The sequence below is a fragment of the Leucoraja erinacea genome, chromosome 35 (assembly GCF_028641065.1).
Source record: "Leucoraja erinacea ecotype New England chromosome 35, Leri_hhj_1, whole genome shotgun sequence".
In the NCBI taxonomy this organism is placed as follows: domain Eukaryota; kingdom Metazoa; phylum Chordata; class Chondrichthyes; order Rajiformes; family Rajidae; genus Leucoraja; species Leucoraja erinaceus.
In genome coordinates, this window is record NC_073411.1 from 4,305,407 (window position 1) to 4,323,807 (window position 18,401).

At 50.1% G+C, this 18,401-nt stretch overlaps 1 protein-coding gene across 3 annotated transcripts in view; it reads left to right on the plus strand.

Moving 5' to 3' along the window:
- The first annotated feature begins 4,901 nt into the window (after positions 1-4,901).
- Positions 4,902-18,401, plus strand: part of tacc1 (transforming, acidic coiled-coil containing protein 1) — a 152,354-nt gene continuing 138,854 nt past the window's right edge. Inside the window, exon 1 of one of the 3 annotated variants that reach the window (XM_055662130.1) lies at positions 4,902-5,311. In XM_055662130.1, the coding sequence (XP_055518105.1) occupies positions 5,244-5,311 (68 nt within the window). In that variant the 5' untranslated portion in view covers positions 4,902-5,243. The remainder of the gene's footprint in view (positions 5,312-18,401) is intronic. The other 2 variants (XM_055662131.1, XM_055662133.1) reach the window with 2 other exon arrangements.

The window sequence follows — 18,401 nt, forward strand, 5'->3', positions numbered from 1 at the left end:
ACATGCAGTTTTAGGGACAGTTTCTCCAGATTCTGGGGCAGTTTCTTCCCAGATCTTATCAGGCAACTGAACCATCCTACTGCTACCAGCGAGCAGTCCTGAACTACGATCTACCTCATTGGGGAACCTCAGACTGATCTTTGATCAGACGCACCTTGCTCTAAACGTCATTCCCTTATCATGTATCTGTACACTGTACATGGCTCGATTGTAATCATGGCTAGCACGCAACAGAAGCTTTTCACTGTACCTCGGCACACGTGACAATAAACTGAGCCAAACCCCCTACACATTGGAGGTGATTTATAGAGGGCCAATTAACCTACAAACCCGCACGTGTGAGGAAACCGGGGCACCTGGAGAAAACCCACACAGTCACAGGGGGAACATGCAAACTCCACACAGACAGCACTAAAGGTTAGAATCGAAGTTCAGTCTATTACGTTAGAAGGCAGCAGCCCTACCAGTTGCACCACTGTGCCCCCCAAATCTATAATTAAGCATTTTAAAATGTTCCAAACTATAGTTAGTCTTCCTAACAAGCATTGCCTTGAACAGATAGTCACAATATGAAGCATATTCTTTTCAATGTAACTTTCAGACACAATTTGGGACTTTACTTTTTGTCCTTATACGCGAGAAATCTTCAAAAAGGGCCGCTAGATGATGTCTCTTTAATAATTCCGAGGTTTATTATAGAGGTCTGTGTGTAGATGGATCGAGCTGGCAGTTGAGGAAAGTACTATAACAGCATTAGATAGACACTTAGCCAGTTCTGTTTATTGTCACGTCTACCGAGGTCCAGTGAAACACTTTTGTTCCTGTCAGCAGAAAGACAATCCATGATTACAATCTGGCCATTTACATTGTACAGATACATGATAAGGGAATAACGTTTAGTGCAAGGTAAAGCCAGCAAAGTCCGATCAAGGATAGTCCGCAAGGTAGACAAAAATGCTGGAGAAACTCAGCGGGTGAGGCGGCATCTTTGGAGTGAAGGAAATAGGTGACGTTTCGGGTCGAGTAATGAGTGATGTTTTTATCGTGTTGAGTTTTGGGCGCCGTGTTGTGGGCAAGATGGTGTCTCACGCTGGAAATGGGTGCATGTTTCGGCACGGACTTGTAGGGTCGAGAGGGCCGCACGATGGGCCGAAGGGCCTGTTTCCATCTCCCAACTCTAAACTTTCAACTCTAAACTAAGATAGAGGCCAGTAACGAAAGCACGTGTCTGCTGATGCCCTGTGTTGCCATGGCAAGGCTCCTTTAAGGGGGCTTGCCCATGTTAACATAAGTGCCTTTTTATGAATGAATGCCCCACATGGAGTAATGGTGGACCCCATAATTGTTACCTGATAATGTAACGTTAACATAAACACTGTGGGCGGCACGGTGGCAAAGCGGTAGAGTTGTGAAGGCTCATCAGCGTCTCTTCTTCCTGAGGAGACTGAAGAAGGTCCATCTGTCTCCTCAGATCCTGGTGAACTTCTACCGCTGCACCATCGAGAGCATCCTTACCAACTGCATCACAGTATGGTATGGCAACTGCTCTGTCTCCGACCAGAAGGCATTGCAGAGGGTGGTGAAAATTGCCCAACGCATCACCGGTTCCACGCTCCCCTCCATTGAGTCTGTCCAAAGCAAGCGCTGTCTGCGGAGGGCGCTCAGCATCGCCAAGGACTGCTCTCACCCCAACCATGGACTGTTTACCCTCCTACCATCCGGGAGGCGCTACAGGTCTCTCCGTTGCCGAACCAGCAGGTCGAGGAACAGCTTCTTTCCGGCGGCTGTCACTCTACTCAACAACGTACCTCGGTGACTGCCAATCACCACCCCCCCCCCCCCCCGGACACTTATTATTTTTTTTATTCAAATCGTTTGCTATGTCGCTCTTCCAGGGAGATGCTAAATGCATTTTGTTGTCTCTGTGCTGTACACTGACAATGACAATTAAAATTGAATCTGAATCTGAATCTGAATCTGAGTTGCCTCCTCACAGTGCCAGAGATCCCGGTTCGATCTATGTAAGGATTTTGTACATTCCCCTCTGTGACCTGCGTGGGTTTTCTCCAGGTGCTCCGGCTTCCTCCCACATCCCAAAGACGTGCGGGTTTGCAGGTGAACCGGCTTCTGTAAGTTGCCCCTAGCGTGTGTGATACAACACTGGGACGACATAGAACTAGTAGCTGTGCGAGTGATCGCTGGCCAGCACGGACACTGTGGGCCAATGGTCCTGTTTTCACGCTGTATCTCTGAAATCAAACGCCGGCTTTCAGCTCAATTCCCTGCACGTTTACAGGCCATGATTTACAGTCTTCTGTGACGATCGAGTCACATGATGGGCCTTCTGTGCCAATGCAAGGGGAAGGGTTCTCAGAGAGAATGGCTGAACACTCTGTCACACAGCTGGGACTCTACAATGGGCCTTTCACTGCTCCTGAAAACACTCCTTCAAGCATTCCTTCTGCCACGGACAGAGAGAGCTGTTGCAAAGGAATGACCCACTCCAGAATGACCCCAGGATTGAGTGGGTCATGAGGCCTGGGCCCGCTGGAGTTCAGAAGAATGAGGGGGGACCTCGTTGAAACTCACAGAATAATGAAAGGCTCGGATAGAGTGGATGTGGAGAGGATGTTTCCACTAGTGGGAGAGTCTAGGACTAGAGGTCATAACCTCAGAATTAAAGGATGTTCTTTTAGGAAGGAGATGAGGAGAAATGTCTTTAGTCAGAGGGTGGTGAATCTGTGGAACTCATTGCTACAGACGGCTGTGGAGGCCAAATCTAAGGCAGAGATAGATAGATTCTTGATTAGTATGGGTGTCAGAGGTTATGGGGCGAAAGCAGGAGAATTGCATTGAGAAGGGAGAGATAGATCAGCTATGATTGAATGGTGGGGTAGACTTGATGGGCTGAATGGCCAAATTCTGTTCCTATCACTTATGAACTTTTAAGACCATGTCAGTGACAGGCAAGGACTGAATATGGTTTGCAGCAGCAGTAGGGAGAGTGCCAATGGGGGGAAGCTACGCACACACACCATGTACACGTGCACACACATGTACATGCACACACACGCACACACACGCATGTACATGCACACACACACATGCAAACACGCACACACGTATGTACATGCACACACACATGCAAATACACGCACACACATGTACATGCACGCACACATGCTAATGCGCACACATGCAAACACGCACACACGTATACAGCCATGTATTGTATGTGCACATGTACACGTGCAAACAAATGCAAACATGCGCACACATGCACACAGGCATGTACACACATGCAAACATGCACAGACGTATGCACACACACATGTACACATGCACACACACATGTACATGTGCACACACATGCACACATGTATGTTAATGCGCACACACATGCAAATACACACACACGCGTACACGCATGCAAACACGCACACATGCGCATGCACGCACATGTACATGCCTACACACGCCACATGCACACACATAGGCAGACGCAAACACACATGCGCGCACACACGCATATGTGCACGCACGCATACACACAGCCACACACACACACGTGCACACACAGCGGGCAGGCTAGGCCCCTCCATTCCCACTCCCTCCGTCCCCATCCCACCCTCGTCATCCTGCTTAGTTTCACTGTTTGTATTTAGTTTCATTTAGTTGAGAACTGGCCCTTCGGCCCACCGAGTCCGTGCCGACCAACGATGCCCACACACTAACACGATCCTACACACACGAGGGAAAATTTACAATTATGCCAAGCCAATTAGCCTACAAACCTGTACGTCTTTGGAGTGTGAGAGGAAACCGGAGCACCCGGAGAAAACCCACGCAGGTCACGGGGAGAACGTACAAAGTCCACACAGACAGCACCCGTAGTCAGGATCGATCCAGGGTCTCTGGCGTTTTGAGGCAAGTCTACCGCTGCACCACTGTGCCGCCCTAGTAGTACTAGTAGTTTGCATCCACTCATTATCACCTTCTCCACAGCCAACAATGGACCATTGTGGGCTCTACCTTTCCTTGATCAGAGTTGATTTATCTCTTTCATTCATTTGTTCTTTGCACATTTTGTGATCTCCCTCTCCCCTGACTCTCAGTCTGAAGAAGGGTCTCGACCCGAAACGTCACCCATTCCTCCTCCTCCCCAGAGATGCTGCCTGTCCCGCTGAGTGACCCCGGCATTTTTGTGTTGACCTTCGGCAGTGTGTCCCTTACTTCCCAGCAACAAGCTGGGATGAGCCTGGCCTGGCTTTTGGGACTATGCCTCCAGGAACACAGCGAGGCGGAGCCAGGGCCGGAGCACAAACACATCATTTCATCCTGTGGACATTCCCCATAAGGGGTGGAGAATAAGGTCCCTGGAATGCGCTGCAAGAATCCTTAAGGAACAAGTGCCTTCTGCCGTTTATTTCTTACTCCAAGTCTCTCTGTCTCCCTGTCTCTCTGTCCCTCTCTCTTCTCCTCTCTGTCTGTCTGTGTGTGTCTCTCTGTCTCTCAATCTCCCTCTGTCTCTCTCCTCCCTGTCTGTGTGTGTGTGTGTCTCTCTCTCTCTTTGTCTCTCTGTCTCTCTCTGTCTCTGTCTCTCTCTGTCTCTCTCTGTCCCGCTCTATCTTTGACTATCTCTCTGTCCCTCTCTACTTTTGACTCTCTCTGTCTCTCTATATCTCCTCTCTGTCTTTCTCTGTCTCTCTCTGTCTCTCTCTGTCTCTCTCTGTCCCTCTCTATCTTTGACTCTCTCTCTGTCCCTCTCTATCTTTGACTCTCTCTCTGTCTCTCTCTCTGTCTCTCTCTGTCTCTCTCTGTCTCTCTCTGTCCCTCTAAATCTTTGACCCTCTCTATTTCTCCTCTCTGTCTCTGTCTCCCTCTCTATTTCTCCTCTCTGTCTCCCTCTCTCTCTGCCCACTCCCTCCCCTCTCTATTTCTCTCTCTCTCTCTCTCTCTCAATCTTTGTCCCTCTGTATCTCTCCTCTCTGTCTCGCAAGTGAATCTTAAGCCCTTGGACTTCCAGGGTTGTTGCTGTTGTTGCTTAAGGCAGTGTTTACGCACCAGAGGAGGGGAGGAGAGTGGAGAGGGCGGAGGAGGAGGAGAAGGGCGTGCGATTGAGGCAGGAACTTGGCCGGGAGCCCCGTGCAATGGGTGCAGGAGGGCCGCAGTGTTAGTGCCGCAGAGCCCAGCACCGTCTCAATGTCACCGGCTGCCCGGCGGAGGCTGAGGAAAGTTGAAGGATGGGAGGGTTTCATTCACAGAGCCAGCCAAAGGGAGGAGCGAGACCCTCGCCACACAGACCCAGCATGTAAGTTCACCAGCGCCTTTACTAAACCACTGTTAAAAACTTGCTTTGAGCCGGCACATTGCAGTGGTGCTGTGCTTGGAGCATATTGCCAGACGGAAAATCCCCCTGCAATTGTGCGTGAGCGCTTTACACTGTCAATTATCAATGGCAACAAAAAGTTATGTGTAAAAAAACAGAGTTGGATTTAGCTCTTGGGACTAACGGAATCAAGGGACATGGGGAGAAAGCAGGAACGGGGTACTGATTGTGGATGATTTTTCACACAGAGAGTGGTGAATCTCTGGAACTCTCTGCCACAGAGGGTAGTTGAGGCCAGTTCATTAGCTATATTTAAGAGGGAGTTAGATGTGGCCCTTGTGGCTAAGGGGATCAGGGGGTATGGAGAGAAGGCAGGTACGGGATACTGAGTTGGATGATCAGCCATGATCATATTGAATGGCGGTGCAGGCTCGAAGGGCCGAATGGCCTACTCCTGCACCTAATTTCTATGTTTCTTTGTTTCTATGATCAGCCATGATCATATTGAATGGCAGTCGAAGGGCCGAATGGCCTACTCCTGCATCTTGTTTCCATGTGCATTCTGTTAATTTAAGGGCGGCGAGAGTTGTGATTAATTGCCAATCACTGATCAATAATATAGGATCAAAGAACTGCAGATGTTGGTTTGGTCCAAAGATAGACTCAGGATAGAGGGGGTGAAGCACATTTATTTATTAACCTTGACTAAATGTCCAGTGGAAACAAGGAATATGTGTGTGTGTGTGTGTATATACACACATTGAACTATTTTTTCTCGTTTATAGTGCACTGTGGTGACATATTCTGTTGTGCTGCTACAAGGAAGAATGTCATTGTGTATGAAGGAACTGCAGATGCTGATTTACAGTAAATGGAATATAGACACACTGTCCCACGGTTAGAGTTTATTCCAAGAGCTCTCCCGAGTTAAAAAAAAATCAAACTCGTGGTAAGCACGGAGAATGTACGTAGCGGGTACGTCGGAGCTCGGGGACGTCACTTAGCTGCTCGTAACGCTAACGGCAGGTACTCGGGAAGACTCGCTAACGGCAGGTAAGCACGGGAGGACTCGTGAAGATTTTTCAACATGATGAAAAATGTCCACGAGAGCCCCGAGTACCGACGAGTGGCCATTACCGTAAATCTCCGAGTTGGAATCAGGGCAAACTCGGGAGAGCTCTTGGAATGAACTCGTACCGTGGGACAGGGGTTTAAGTTTATAAAGCACTGAATGGTTTAGGCCCAAAATACTTTTCTGATCTTCTGCTACAGTATGAACCATCCAGACCTCTGAGGTGGTCTGGGTCAGGTCTGCTTTTTGTCCCCAGAGTCTGAACTAAACATGGAGAAGCAGCGTTTAGTTTTTATGCACCACATATATGGAACAAACTTCCAGCAAAACGCAGGTCCGCTCCAACTCTCAGTTATTTTAAATCGGGGCTAAGACTTTCCTGTTTGACGCAGATTTAAATTAAATTAAATAATTATTCATTTTTTACACTGCACTGTGACTTTTATTCTTGTATTTTATACTTGTCTTATTCTATTTTAGTTTGTTTTTATTTCCTATTCTTTTTAATGACAGTTTTAATTGCTTTGTGTAAAACCTTGTTGCTGAAATGTACTATATAAATAAACTTGCTTGCTTGCTTCTGACTAAGGAGGCTCTCTGTACAGACTTTGTACGTATTCCCTGTGGCCTGCGTGGGGTTTCTCTGAGATCTTTGGTTTCCTTTCGGTTTAATTGGCTTGGTATTAATGTTTCGTCCCTAGTGTGTGGAGGGTAGTGTTAATGTGGGGGGGGGTCGCTGGTCGGTGGGGACTCGATGGGCTGAAGGACCTGTTTTTGTGCTGTATCTCTAAACTAAACTAAACTAAGTTTGCTGATGGGAGAGGGGAGAAGAGGGGGTGAGACTGGCCCTTGATTTATGCTGCTGGCCTTGCCGAGGCAGCGTGAGGTGTAGATGGAGTCAATGGAAGGGAGGTTGGTTTGTGTGATGGTCTGGGCTGCGTCCACAATTCTCTGCAATTTGTTGTGGTCTTGGGTGGAGCTGTTCCCAAACCGTGCCGTGATGCCATCCCGATAAAATGCTTTCTACGCTGCATCGGTAGTGGTGGCTCAGTGGTAGAGTCGCTGCCTTACAGTGCCGGAGACCACAGTTCGATCCCGGCTACGGGCGCTGTCTATATGGAGTTTGTACGTTCTCCCCGTGATCTCTCCGAGATCTTCGGTTTCCTCCCACACTCCAAAGACATACAGGTTTGTAGGTTAATTGGCTTAGTGTATGTGTAAATTGTCGTTAGTGTGTGTAGGAAAGTGTTAATGTGCGGGGATCGCTGGTCGGCACGGACCCGGTGGGCCGAAGGGCCTGTTTCTGCCCTATATCTCTAAACTACACAAATCTGTAGAAGTTGGTGAGAGTTGCATGTGGACTATAGTGCTTCTATGGAGTGTGAAGGGAATGGTATCTATGGAGGGCAGCCTGTCCCAGCATCCATTGCAGCTGGGGAAGGCCTCTATTAACTGCATTGGGCCTTCATGATACTGGGGAGATGAGACATTGAATCCAACAAACTTGTCATTCACCTCTCCACTGGCACGGCCCACTTTAAGGATCTAATTCTCGGCTGAAGTATTTGACAAGAGAATGGTGTGTGGTGATGTAAGGTCCGCTGTAAATACACTGCCAATAGGTTTGCTCGACTGAGCTGAGAAATCAATAGGAACCTCTGATAGACACAAAACGCTGGAGTAACTCAGTGGGACGGGCAGCATCTCTGGAGAGAAGGAGTGGGTGATGTTTCGGGTCGAGACCCTCCTTCAGACTGAGAGTCGGGGGAAAGGGGAAAGGAGAGATCGAGACAGTGATGTAGAGAGATATAGAACAATGCATGAAAGATATGCAGAAAAGTAAAACGATGGTAAAGGCCATTGGTAGATGTGAGCCAGGTGAAAACCAGTTACTGACAACGAGACTGAACAAGACGACTGAAGTTGGTACGACGGGCGGGGGAGGGATGGAGAAAGGGGGGGTGTGGTACCAACTTCAAAATCGTCTTGTTGAGTTTCATTGTCGGTAACTTGTTTTCACCAAAGATCCTACAGCGAGCAAGATAGTCCACTCGACGAAAAAGACAGTACGGTCGTGGGCAGATTCATGGGTAATTTAAGGCCCCATTTCCATAACCGGCTTCCGTCTCCGCACCAAAGATCCCACAGGATACTAGTGCGGAGACGGAAACATCCTCGTAAAAATAAAAGTTATTTGGTAAAAATCTTCTCATTTTCAGAATTTTAATTTATTAACACAAACTGTTCCCCTGCAACGTTGATTACACTGCGGGTCGGGTCCGGTTACTGAAATGGATGAAAAAAAGGCCCACGTTCTGCTCCGTTGCGTACTACACATCAGCCCATTGCATTTAGCAGGAGTGGTCTATCTTGCTCCGCTATAGGATATTTGGTTTTCACCGAGGTCATATATCTCGTTTCCCTTTCCCCTGATATCCTCTCAGACTGAAAAAGGGTCTCGACCCGAAACGTCACCTATTCCTTTTCTCCGGCGATGTTGTCTGACCCGCTGAGTTACTCCAGCGTTTTGTGTCTATCTTTGGCTTAAACCAGCACTTCCTTCATGCACAATAGGAAGCCCTGCCTTTGGTGAAAGTTGCAACAGGACAGAACAAAGGAGTGTGCAGTGAAGTGAGCGAACTACAACACAGAAATACTTTCACAGCAAATGTTTCAATGACAGAGTATCAGCGGGCACAGTTTGTACCATCGCAGGCCAGTGGTACATTTTACACATTAGTGATTATTCGCCAATGCAGTGGTGGTCAGAGTCCGGACTCGGTCATCTTCAGACCAGGGTCCGTTTGGCTTATTGTGTGGGAAGGAACTGCAGATGCAGGTTTAAACCGAAGATAGACACAAAAAGCTGGAGTAGCTCAGCAGGGACAGGCAGCATCTCTGGAGAGAAGGAACGGGTGACCTTCCAGGCCGACCGTCTGAAGAAGGGTCTCGACCCGAAACGTCACCCATTCCTTCCCTCCGCTTGGCTTATTGAAGGGGTGTGTGTGTGTTTTGGCAGGTACGTGCTAAATTTGCAGTGTCTGTATGATGGGATGATTTTCTTTTTAGAGAGAAACAGCGTAGATACAGGCCCTTTGGCCCATCGAGTCCATGCCGACCATCGACCGCCTATTTGCACTGGTTTTATGTTATCACACTTTCCTATCCGTTCAATAAACATTTATGGGACAATTTTACAGACGCCACTTTAGCTACAAACCCATGCGTCTTTGGGATGTGGCAGGAAACCGGCGCACCCATAGGAAACCCACGTGATCCATAAGACCATAAGATATGGGAGAAGAAATAGGCCATTCAGCCCATCAAGTATATAGATCATCTATAGCCATAGATCAGCCAATCGATCACGGCTGATCTATTTTTCCCTCTCAACCCCATTCTCCTGCCTTCTCCCCGTAATCTTTGACCCCCCCCTTACTAAGCATGAACATATCTATCTACGCTTTCGAAATCCCCAATGTCTTGGCCTCCACAGCCGTCCGTGGCAATGAGTTCCTCAGGGAGATACGTGCAGGGAGAGGTAGCAAGCTGCGGCTTGATGCCGTGATGATGGCTATTTGGTCGACACCACTGTGAGACCTGGAGACAGTGCGAGACGGTGAACTGCACTCTGAACCGACCACTGAATATTGTCACGTGCAGTGAAAAGCTTTTTGTTGCGTGCTAACCAGTCAGCGGCAAGACTAGACATGATCACAATCGAGCCAACACAAGGTGTACAGACACACAATGCTGGAGTAACTCAGCGGAGCAGGCAGCATCTCCAGAGAGAATGAATGAGTGACGTTTCGGGTCGAGACCCTTCTCAGTCTAAGCTTCAGGAAGGCTAAGGTTAATGAAGGTGAACGTTGACTCCATGCCAGTAGCTCCATGCAGGTCAACATGGCCCAGTGCCGCTGCAGATGAATGGAGGCACTGGTACTGCAGAGGAGGTGTGTAAAAACATGCAAGGAACAGATCGGGTAGATGCACAGAATCTCTTGCCCAGAGTAGGGGAATCAATCGAGGACCAGAGGACATGGGTTCAAGGTGAAGGTGAAAGGATTTAATAGGAATCTGAGGGATAACTTTTACACGCAAAGGGTGGTGGGTGTATGGAACAAGCTGCCAGAGGAGGTAGTTGAGGCTGGGACTATCCCAATGTTTAGGAAACAGTTAGACGGGTACATGGATAGGACAGGTTTGGAGGGATATGGACCAAACGCGGGCAGGTGGGACTAGTGTAGCTGGGACATGTTGGCCGGTGTGGGCAAGATGGGCCGAAGGGCCTGTTTCCATACTATATCACTCTATGACTGTGGTTTTGGGGCTGTACTGAGGCGCAGGTGGTGAGCTAATACCTCACAGCACTAGAGACCCGGATTCGATCCTGACCTCGGGTGCTGGCTGTGTGGAGTTTGCATGTTCTTCCTTGACTAATTCATTGCCACAGACGGCTGTGGAGGCCAAGACATTGGGCTTGTATAAAGTAGAGATTGATATGTTTCTGATTACTAAGGGCGTCAAAGATTACGTGGAGAAGAACCTAGCATCTGCGGGGGGAAATGGACAGGCAACATTCTGGGTGGAGAGCCTTCGTCAGACATTTGTTCAACAGTCCGGCCCCACCACGCAGTGGTAGAGTTGCTGCCTCAGAGCGCCAGAGACCCAGGTTCAATCCTGACCTGCGGTGCTGTCCGTGCGGAGTTTGCACGTTCCCTTTGTGACCACATGAGTTTCCTCCCACATTCCAAAGACATGAAGGTTTGTATGTTAATTGGCCCTCTGTAAATTGTACCTGGGGTGTGTGCAGGATAGAATTAGTGGGGGGACCTGGTGGGCTGAAAGGCCTATTTCCACGTTGTGTCTCTAAGGTCTAAAGATTCAAGATTCAAGAGAGTTTATTGTCATGTGTCCCAGATAGGACCATGAAATTCTTGCTTTGCTTCAGCACAACAGAACATATTAGGCACGAATAAATCCAGAACAGAACTGATCAGTGTGACCATATACCAATGAATATATATATACACACATAAATAAACAGATAAAGTGCAATGGGCTATTAATGTTCAGAGTTTTGTCCGAGCCAGGTTTAATAGCCTGATGGCTGTGGGGAAGCAGCTATTCCTGAACCTGGTCGTTGCAGTCTTCAGGCTCCTGTACCTTCTACCTGAAGGTAGCGGGGAGATGAGTGTGTGGCCAGGATGGTGTGGGTCCTTGATGATACTGCCAGCCTTTTTGAGGCAGCGACTGCGATAGATCCCCTCGATGGAAGGGAGGTCAGAGCCGATGATGGACTGGGCAGTGTTTACTACTTTTTGTAGTCTTTTCCGCTCCAGTGCGCCCAAGTTGCCGAACCAAGCCATGATGCACCCGGTCAGTATGCTCTCTACTGTGCACCTGTAGAAGTTCGAGAGAGTCCTCCTTGACAATACCGACTCTCCGTAATCTTCTCAGGAAGTAGAGGCACTGATGAGCTTTCTTTATAATTACATCCGTGTTCTCGGACCAGGAGAGATCTTCAGAGATGTGCACGCCCAGGAATTTGAAGCTCTTGACCCTTTCCACCATTGACCCGTTGATATAGATGGGATTATGGGTCCCCATTCTACCCCTCTACCCCTTCCAAAGTCCACAATCAGTTCCTTGGTTTTGCTGGTGTTGAGGGCCAGGTTATTGTGCTGGCACCATTTGGTTAAACGGTCGATCTCACTGCTATACTCTGACTCGTCTCCATCAGTGATACGTCCCACAACAGTGGTGTCATCAGCGAACTTGATGATGGAGTTCGCACTTGGACCGGCTACGCAGTCATGAGTATAGAGTGAGTACAGCAGGGGGCTGAGCACGCAGCCTTGAGGTGCTCCCGTGCTGAGCTTCGTCGTAAAGTAAATGTGGGGGGCAAAGGAATGGGACTCTGGTGCCGACGACTCACCTCACCGTCGCGGAGCTGGCCGAGTCCAGAGCGGGTGGAGCGGTGGTGGAGCGCTGCTGCTGCTGCTGCGGCCCGACCTCCGAAGATTCGGAGGCTGCAACTGCGGGTCTGGCGGACGGCGGCACCGGGAGCCCGCAGGTCCCTGGAGGGAGACCGCTTTTCAGGGCTCCCGCAACGGCGACTTCTCCCGCCCGAGTTGCGGGGTTGAAGAGCTCCTGGTGCGGGGCCTGACATCACCGCCCCGCGCGGCTTGGAATGGCCGCGGGACTCTGCGAGCGCACGCCGGGGGCTCCAACATCAATAACCCGGTGTGCGACCTTGCACCACCCGGCGTGGCTTTAATGGCCGCGGGACATTCGCCATCGCCAGCCGGGGGCTTTGACTTTGACTCTGACATCGGGGGGGGGGGGGGGGAGTGCAGTGGAGAGATAAGTTTTTTTGGCCTTCCATCACAGCGATGTGATGGATGTTTATGTAAATTATGTTGTGTCTTGGGTCTATTTGTTTGTAATGTATGGCTGCAGAAACGGCATTTCGTTTGGACCTCAAGGGGCTCCAAATGACAAATAAATTGAATCTTGAATCTTGAATCTTGGAGTCGCAGGGCGATAGGGGGAATGGGACAGATGGGATAGCTCTCTAGGGGGGCTAGCATTGTTCTGATGGGCCGAATGGCCTTCTGTGCTAATGGAGTGCTAAAAGGAAAATCTCATTTGACATCCAAAGTGAAAAAGAACTGACAGTAACGTGATACTAAGTGCGGAGTGTCTCAGCCAAGTCACGAGCACAAGTTAAGCCCTTGGGCTTCGAAAAGGACAAACACTGCCTTTCTTCACGTTATTGCATCTGCCCAATGATTCGGCATTTATGCAAGCTATCTCAGATTCAGAGATTCAGATTCAGATTCAATTTTAATTGTCATTGTCAGTGTACAGTACAGAGACAACGAAATGCATTTAGCATCTCCCTTGAAGAGCGACATAGCAAACGATTTGAATAAAAAATAAATAATAAGTGTCCGGCAGTCACCGAGTGATTGGCAGTCACCGAGGTACGTTGTTTAGTAGAGTGACAGCCGCCGGAAAGAAGCTGTTCCTCGACCTGCTGGTTCGGCAACGGAGAGACCTGTAGCGCCTCCCGGATGGTAGGAGGGTAAACAGTCCATGGCTGGGGTGAGAGCAGTCCTTGGCGATGCTGAGCGCCCTCCGCAGACAGCGCTTGCTTTGGACAGACTCAATGGAGGGGAGCGTGGAACCGGTGATGCGTTGGGCAATTTTCACCACCCTCTGCAGTGCCTTCCGGTCGGAGACAGAGCAGTTGCCATACCATACTGTGATGCAGTTGGTAAGGATGCTCTCGATGGTGCAGCGGTAGAAGTTCACCAGGATCTGAGGAGACAGATGGACCTTCTTCAGTCTCCTCAGGAAGAAGAGACGCTGATGAGCCTTCTTGATCAGAGTAGAGGTATTGTGGGTCCAAGAGAGGTCATCGGAGATGTTGACTCCCAGGAACCTGAAGCTAGAAACACGTTCCACCTCCGTCCCGTTAATGTAGATGGGGGTGTGCGTGCCACCTCTGGACTTCCTGAAGTCTACAATGAGCTCCTTGGTCTTCTTGGAGTTAAGGGCCAGGTTGTTGTCAGCGCACCATGCTGCTAAGTGCTGGACCTCCTCCCTGTAGGCCAGCTCATCGTTGTTGCTGATGAGGCCAATCACCGTTGTATCATCTGCATACTTGATGATGGTGTTAGTACCATGTACAGGTGTGCAGTCATAGGTGAAGAGGGAGTAGAGGAGGGGGCTCAGCACGCAGCCCTGTGGAACGCCGGTGTTCAGGGTGAGGGTTGAAGAGGTGTGCTTGTCTAACCTCACAGACTGGGGTCTGTTGGTTAGAAAGTCCAGTATCCAGTTGCAGAGGGAGGGGTCGATGCCCAGGTTACCGAGTTTGGTGATCAGTTTTGATGGAATAATGGTGTTGAATGCTGAGCTGTAATCGATGAACAGCATTCTTACATAAGTGTCTCTGTTGTCAAGGTGGGAGAGGGCGGAGTGAAGTGCCGTTGAGATGGCATCCTCCGTACTCCTGTTCTTGCGGTAGGCAAACTGATAGGGATCCAGTGTGGGGGGTAGGCAGCTTTTGAGGTGTGCCAGGACCAGCCTCTCGAAGCACTTGGTGATGATGGGGGTAAGTGCAACTGGGCGGAAGTCGTTGAGGCTTGCCGCAGTGGAGTGTTTTGGCACTGGCACGATGGAGGTGGCTTTAAGGCAAGTGGGGACAACTGCTGGGGCAAGTGACAGGTTGAAGATGTCAGTCCAGACGTCTGTCAGCTGCGCAGCACAGGCACTGAGCACGCGCCCGGGGATGCCGTCAGGGCCAGCAGCCTTACGTGCATTAGTCCTACTCAGTGCCACGTACACGTCGTAGGGGGTGAGTGTGAGGGGTTGGTGATCGGCAGGTAGCACAGCCTTGATGGCTGTCTCTAGATTGTCCCTGTCGAAGCGGCCATAGAAGTGATTAAGCTCCTCAAGGAAGGAGGCGTCGCTGGATGTGGGGGTGATGTTGGAGGGTCTGTAGTCCGTGATGGCCTGGATGCCTTGCCACATGCGTCGGGGGTCGGAGTTGTTGTAGAAGTGCTCCTCAATCCTGAGCTTATGGCAGTGCTTGGCCTTCCTGATGCCCCTCTTCAGGTTAGCCCTGGATGAACTGTAGGCTCGAGCATCGCCTGACCTGAAAGCGGTGTCCCGTGCTTTCAGCAGTAGCCTGACCTCGCTGTTCATCCATGGCTTCTGATTCGGGTATATGGTCACCTGTTTGAGGGAGGTGACACTATTGATGGTGGAGTTTATAAAGTCCAGAACAGAGGATGTATAGGAATCAATGTCCGTGTGAGAGTCAAGGGTGGCCTGGGCTGCAAACGCCTTCCAGTCAGTGTTTCCAAAACACTGCTGAAGTGTGAAGTCCGCTTCCTCTGACCAGACTTTAACTGTCCTTACAGTTGGTTTAACCCGTCTGATGAGTGGGGAGTACTTAGGGAGCAGGAACAATGAGACGTGATCAGACTGACCAAGGTGGGGGAGGGGGATGGCTTTGTAAGCTTCAGCCATGTTGGTGTAGACTTTGTCCAGTGTCTTGTCTACTCTAGTGGGGAAGGATACATGTTGGTGGAATTTGGGGAGTACAGTCTTCAGGTTGGAGTGATTGAAGTCACCCGCAACAATGAAGGCTGCCTCAGGGTTGTGAGTCTGTTGTTTGCTAATGGCAGTATGCAGCTCTTTCATTGCAAGCTTGGCATTAGCATCAGGAGGGATGTAGGCTGCAGTCACAACAGTGGAGGTGAACTCTCTGGGCAGATAGAACGGTCTGCATCTAACCAAGAGGAATTCAAGGTTAGCTGAGCAGTGACTCTCGATGATGGTGGAGTCCGTGCACCATGCTTTGTTTACATAAATGCACAGACCCCCCCCTCTGGTCTTACCAGAGTCTGATGTCCTGTCTGCTCGGAGTAAATGACGCCCCGATAGCTGGATGGCGCTGTCAGGAACGTCAGTGTTGAGCCAAGTTTCAGTGAAGATCAAGATGTTGCAGTCCTTGATCCGGTTGAGGGAGGTGATCCTTAGCTGGAGTTCATCCATTTTGTTTGCCAGTGAGCGCACGTTGGCGAGGAAAAGGCTAGGAATCGCTGCCATGTGTGGGGCTAGCTCTAACCTGGCCTTTAACCCACCTCTGCGTCCCCGGCGGTGTTTTCGTACCCGTCGCCGTCTGTTGGTGCTTCTGGTGGGCCGAGCTGGCTTGGTGCGCGCTGGTGTTCTGCCGCTCCGTTGCTCCGCGTCTGCGTTACTCCGCAGGCGGTCTTCAGCCCCGCGGCTCTGCTGATGGTCTCCAGCCCCGGGGCTTACCTGGCGTTCTCCAGCTCCACGGGTCGGGTGGTGGTCTCCAGCTCCACGGGTCGGGTGGTGGAAGTCTCGAAGTGACGAGTCTGTAACAGATCTTCTTGCAACAAGAAGTTGTACTTTCAGCCGACCAGCTTTGCCCGAAGAAGGGTCTCGACCCAAAACGTTACCCATTATATAAATTCCTTCTCTCCAGAGAGGCTGTCTGACCCGCTGAGTTACTCCTGAATTTTGTGTCCATTTTCGGTGTATTCCAGCATCTGCAGTTCCTAACACAATCAATCAGACTGGGCTGGACTCTTCTTCAGACCTGAAACGTCCTCTCCCCATTCCCTCCGCAGATGCTGCCTGACCTGTTGATGTCCCCCAGCACTTTGTGATGTGCAAATGATTGAATACAGTGTGCGGGCATGGGTCTGGTGTTTGTGTGTGGGGAATAGGACTAGTGCACGGGAGATTGATGGTTGGTGTGGACTCGGTGGGTCGAAGGGCCAGTTTCTACACTGTATCTCAACACTAAGCTGAACAAAACTATCTGGAGCTTGAACGGGATATTTGGCTGATGATTCAAGAAGGGTGTAGAAACATAGAAACATAGAAATTAGGTGCAGGAGTAGGCCATTTGGCCCTTCGAGCCTGCACCGCCATTCAATATGATCATGGCTGATCATCCAACTCAGTATCCCGTACCTGCCTTCTCTCCATACCCCCTGATCCCCCTAGCCACAAGGGCCACATCTAACTCCCTCTTAAATATAGCCAATGAACTGGCCTCAACTACCCTCTGTGGCAGAGAGTTCCAGAGATTCACCACTCTCTGTGTGAAAAAAGTTCTTCTCATCTCGGTTTTAAAGGATTTCCCCCTTATCCTTAAGCTGTGACCCCTTGTCCTGGAATACAATCCTTGTAGGAATGTACACAAAAATGCTGGAGAAACTCAGCAGGTGCAGCAGCATCTATGGAGCGAAGGAAATAGGCAACGTTTCGGGACGAAACGTTGCCTATTTCCTTCGCTCCATAGATGCTGCTGCACCTGCTGAGTTTCTCCAGCATTTTTGTGTGTACCTTCGATTTTTTAGCATCTGCAGTTCCTTCTTAAACAGGGTGTGGGAGGGACTGCAGATGCTGGTTTACACCTAGTATCGGCACCAAATGCTATCTTAGGTGTAGTGGGCAGTGGGCAGGTGCTATAGACCTGCACGGGAAGGTGGGCTCTCCCGCCCCCACGAGTCTCGGGCAGATGGGGCTCGTCAGCCTGGGAAGGCGGCCCATCTAGGAGAGGGTAAACTCTGATTTAAAACCTCCACTGCCTTGTGGCTGCATGGAAAATGCTCCAGGAGTAAACCTCAAGAAAATCCGGAGTCGGTGCCCCTAAGGCAGTTTGTCGTCGTTGTCTACAACCTCGCTCTGGCAGCTCCTGCAACGGGCGCTGGTGCCCGAACTGTAACGGCCCTGTTGGTCCTTTGGATCGATCAGCGAAGTGGAGAGGGCAACCATACAACATGGCCCAGGCTTGCATCCGACCAGCATCTTGCATCACCCATGGTCAGTCATGATAATGGATGGGATTTATATAGCGCCTTTCTAGATACTCAAGGCACTTTACATCGCATTATTCATTCACTCCTCAGTCACACTCGGTGGTGGTGAGCTACTTCTGTAGCCACAGTTGCCCTGGGGCAGACTGACGGAAGCGTGGCTGCTAATCTGCGCCCCCGGCCCCTCCGACCACCACCAGTCACTCGCACACATTCACACACATTCACACGCAGGCAGAGGTTGGTGAAGTGTCTTGCCCCAAGGACACAACGACAGTATGCACTCCAAGCGGGATTCGAACCGGCTACCTTCCGGTCGCCAGCCGAACACTTAGCCCATTGCGCCATCTGTGGACCATGACCGAGAGGGGCTGCTAGGCACCAAATGCTGGAGTAATGGCCCTGTCCCACTTAGGTGATCTTTTAGCAAACTACAGGCGACTAGTTTGTCACCACATGTTGCTGGTAGTCTCTTCAGTCGGGCAACAAGTTGTAGACTCTTTCTTCTTCTTCTTAAGCCTTTTGCTCCTCTAGGGAGTAGAGGCCATTGACAAATGTCCTCCTCCTCATGCGGTTGTTGGCAGTTCTTTCGAGATCTCCGCAGTCGAGCCCACTCTCAGACACCTCTTCTCCG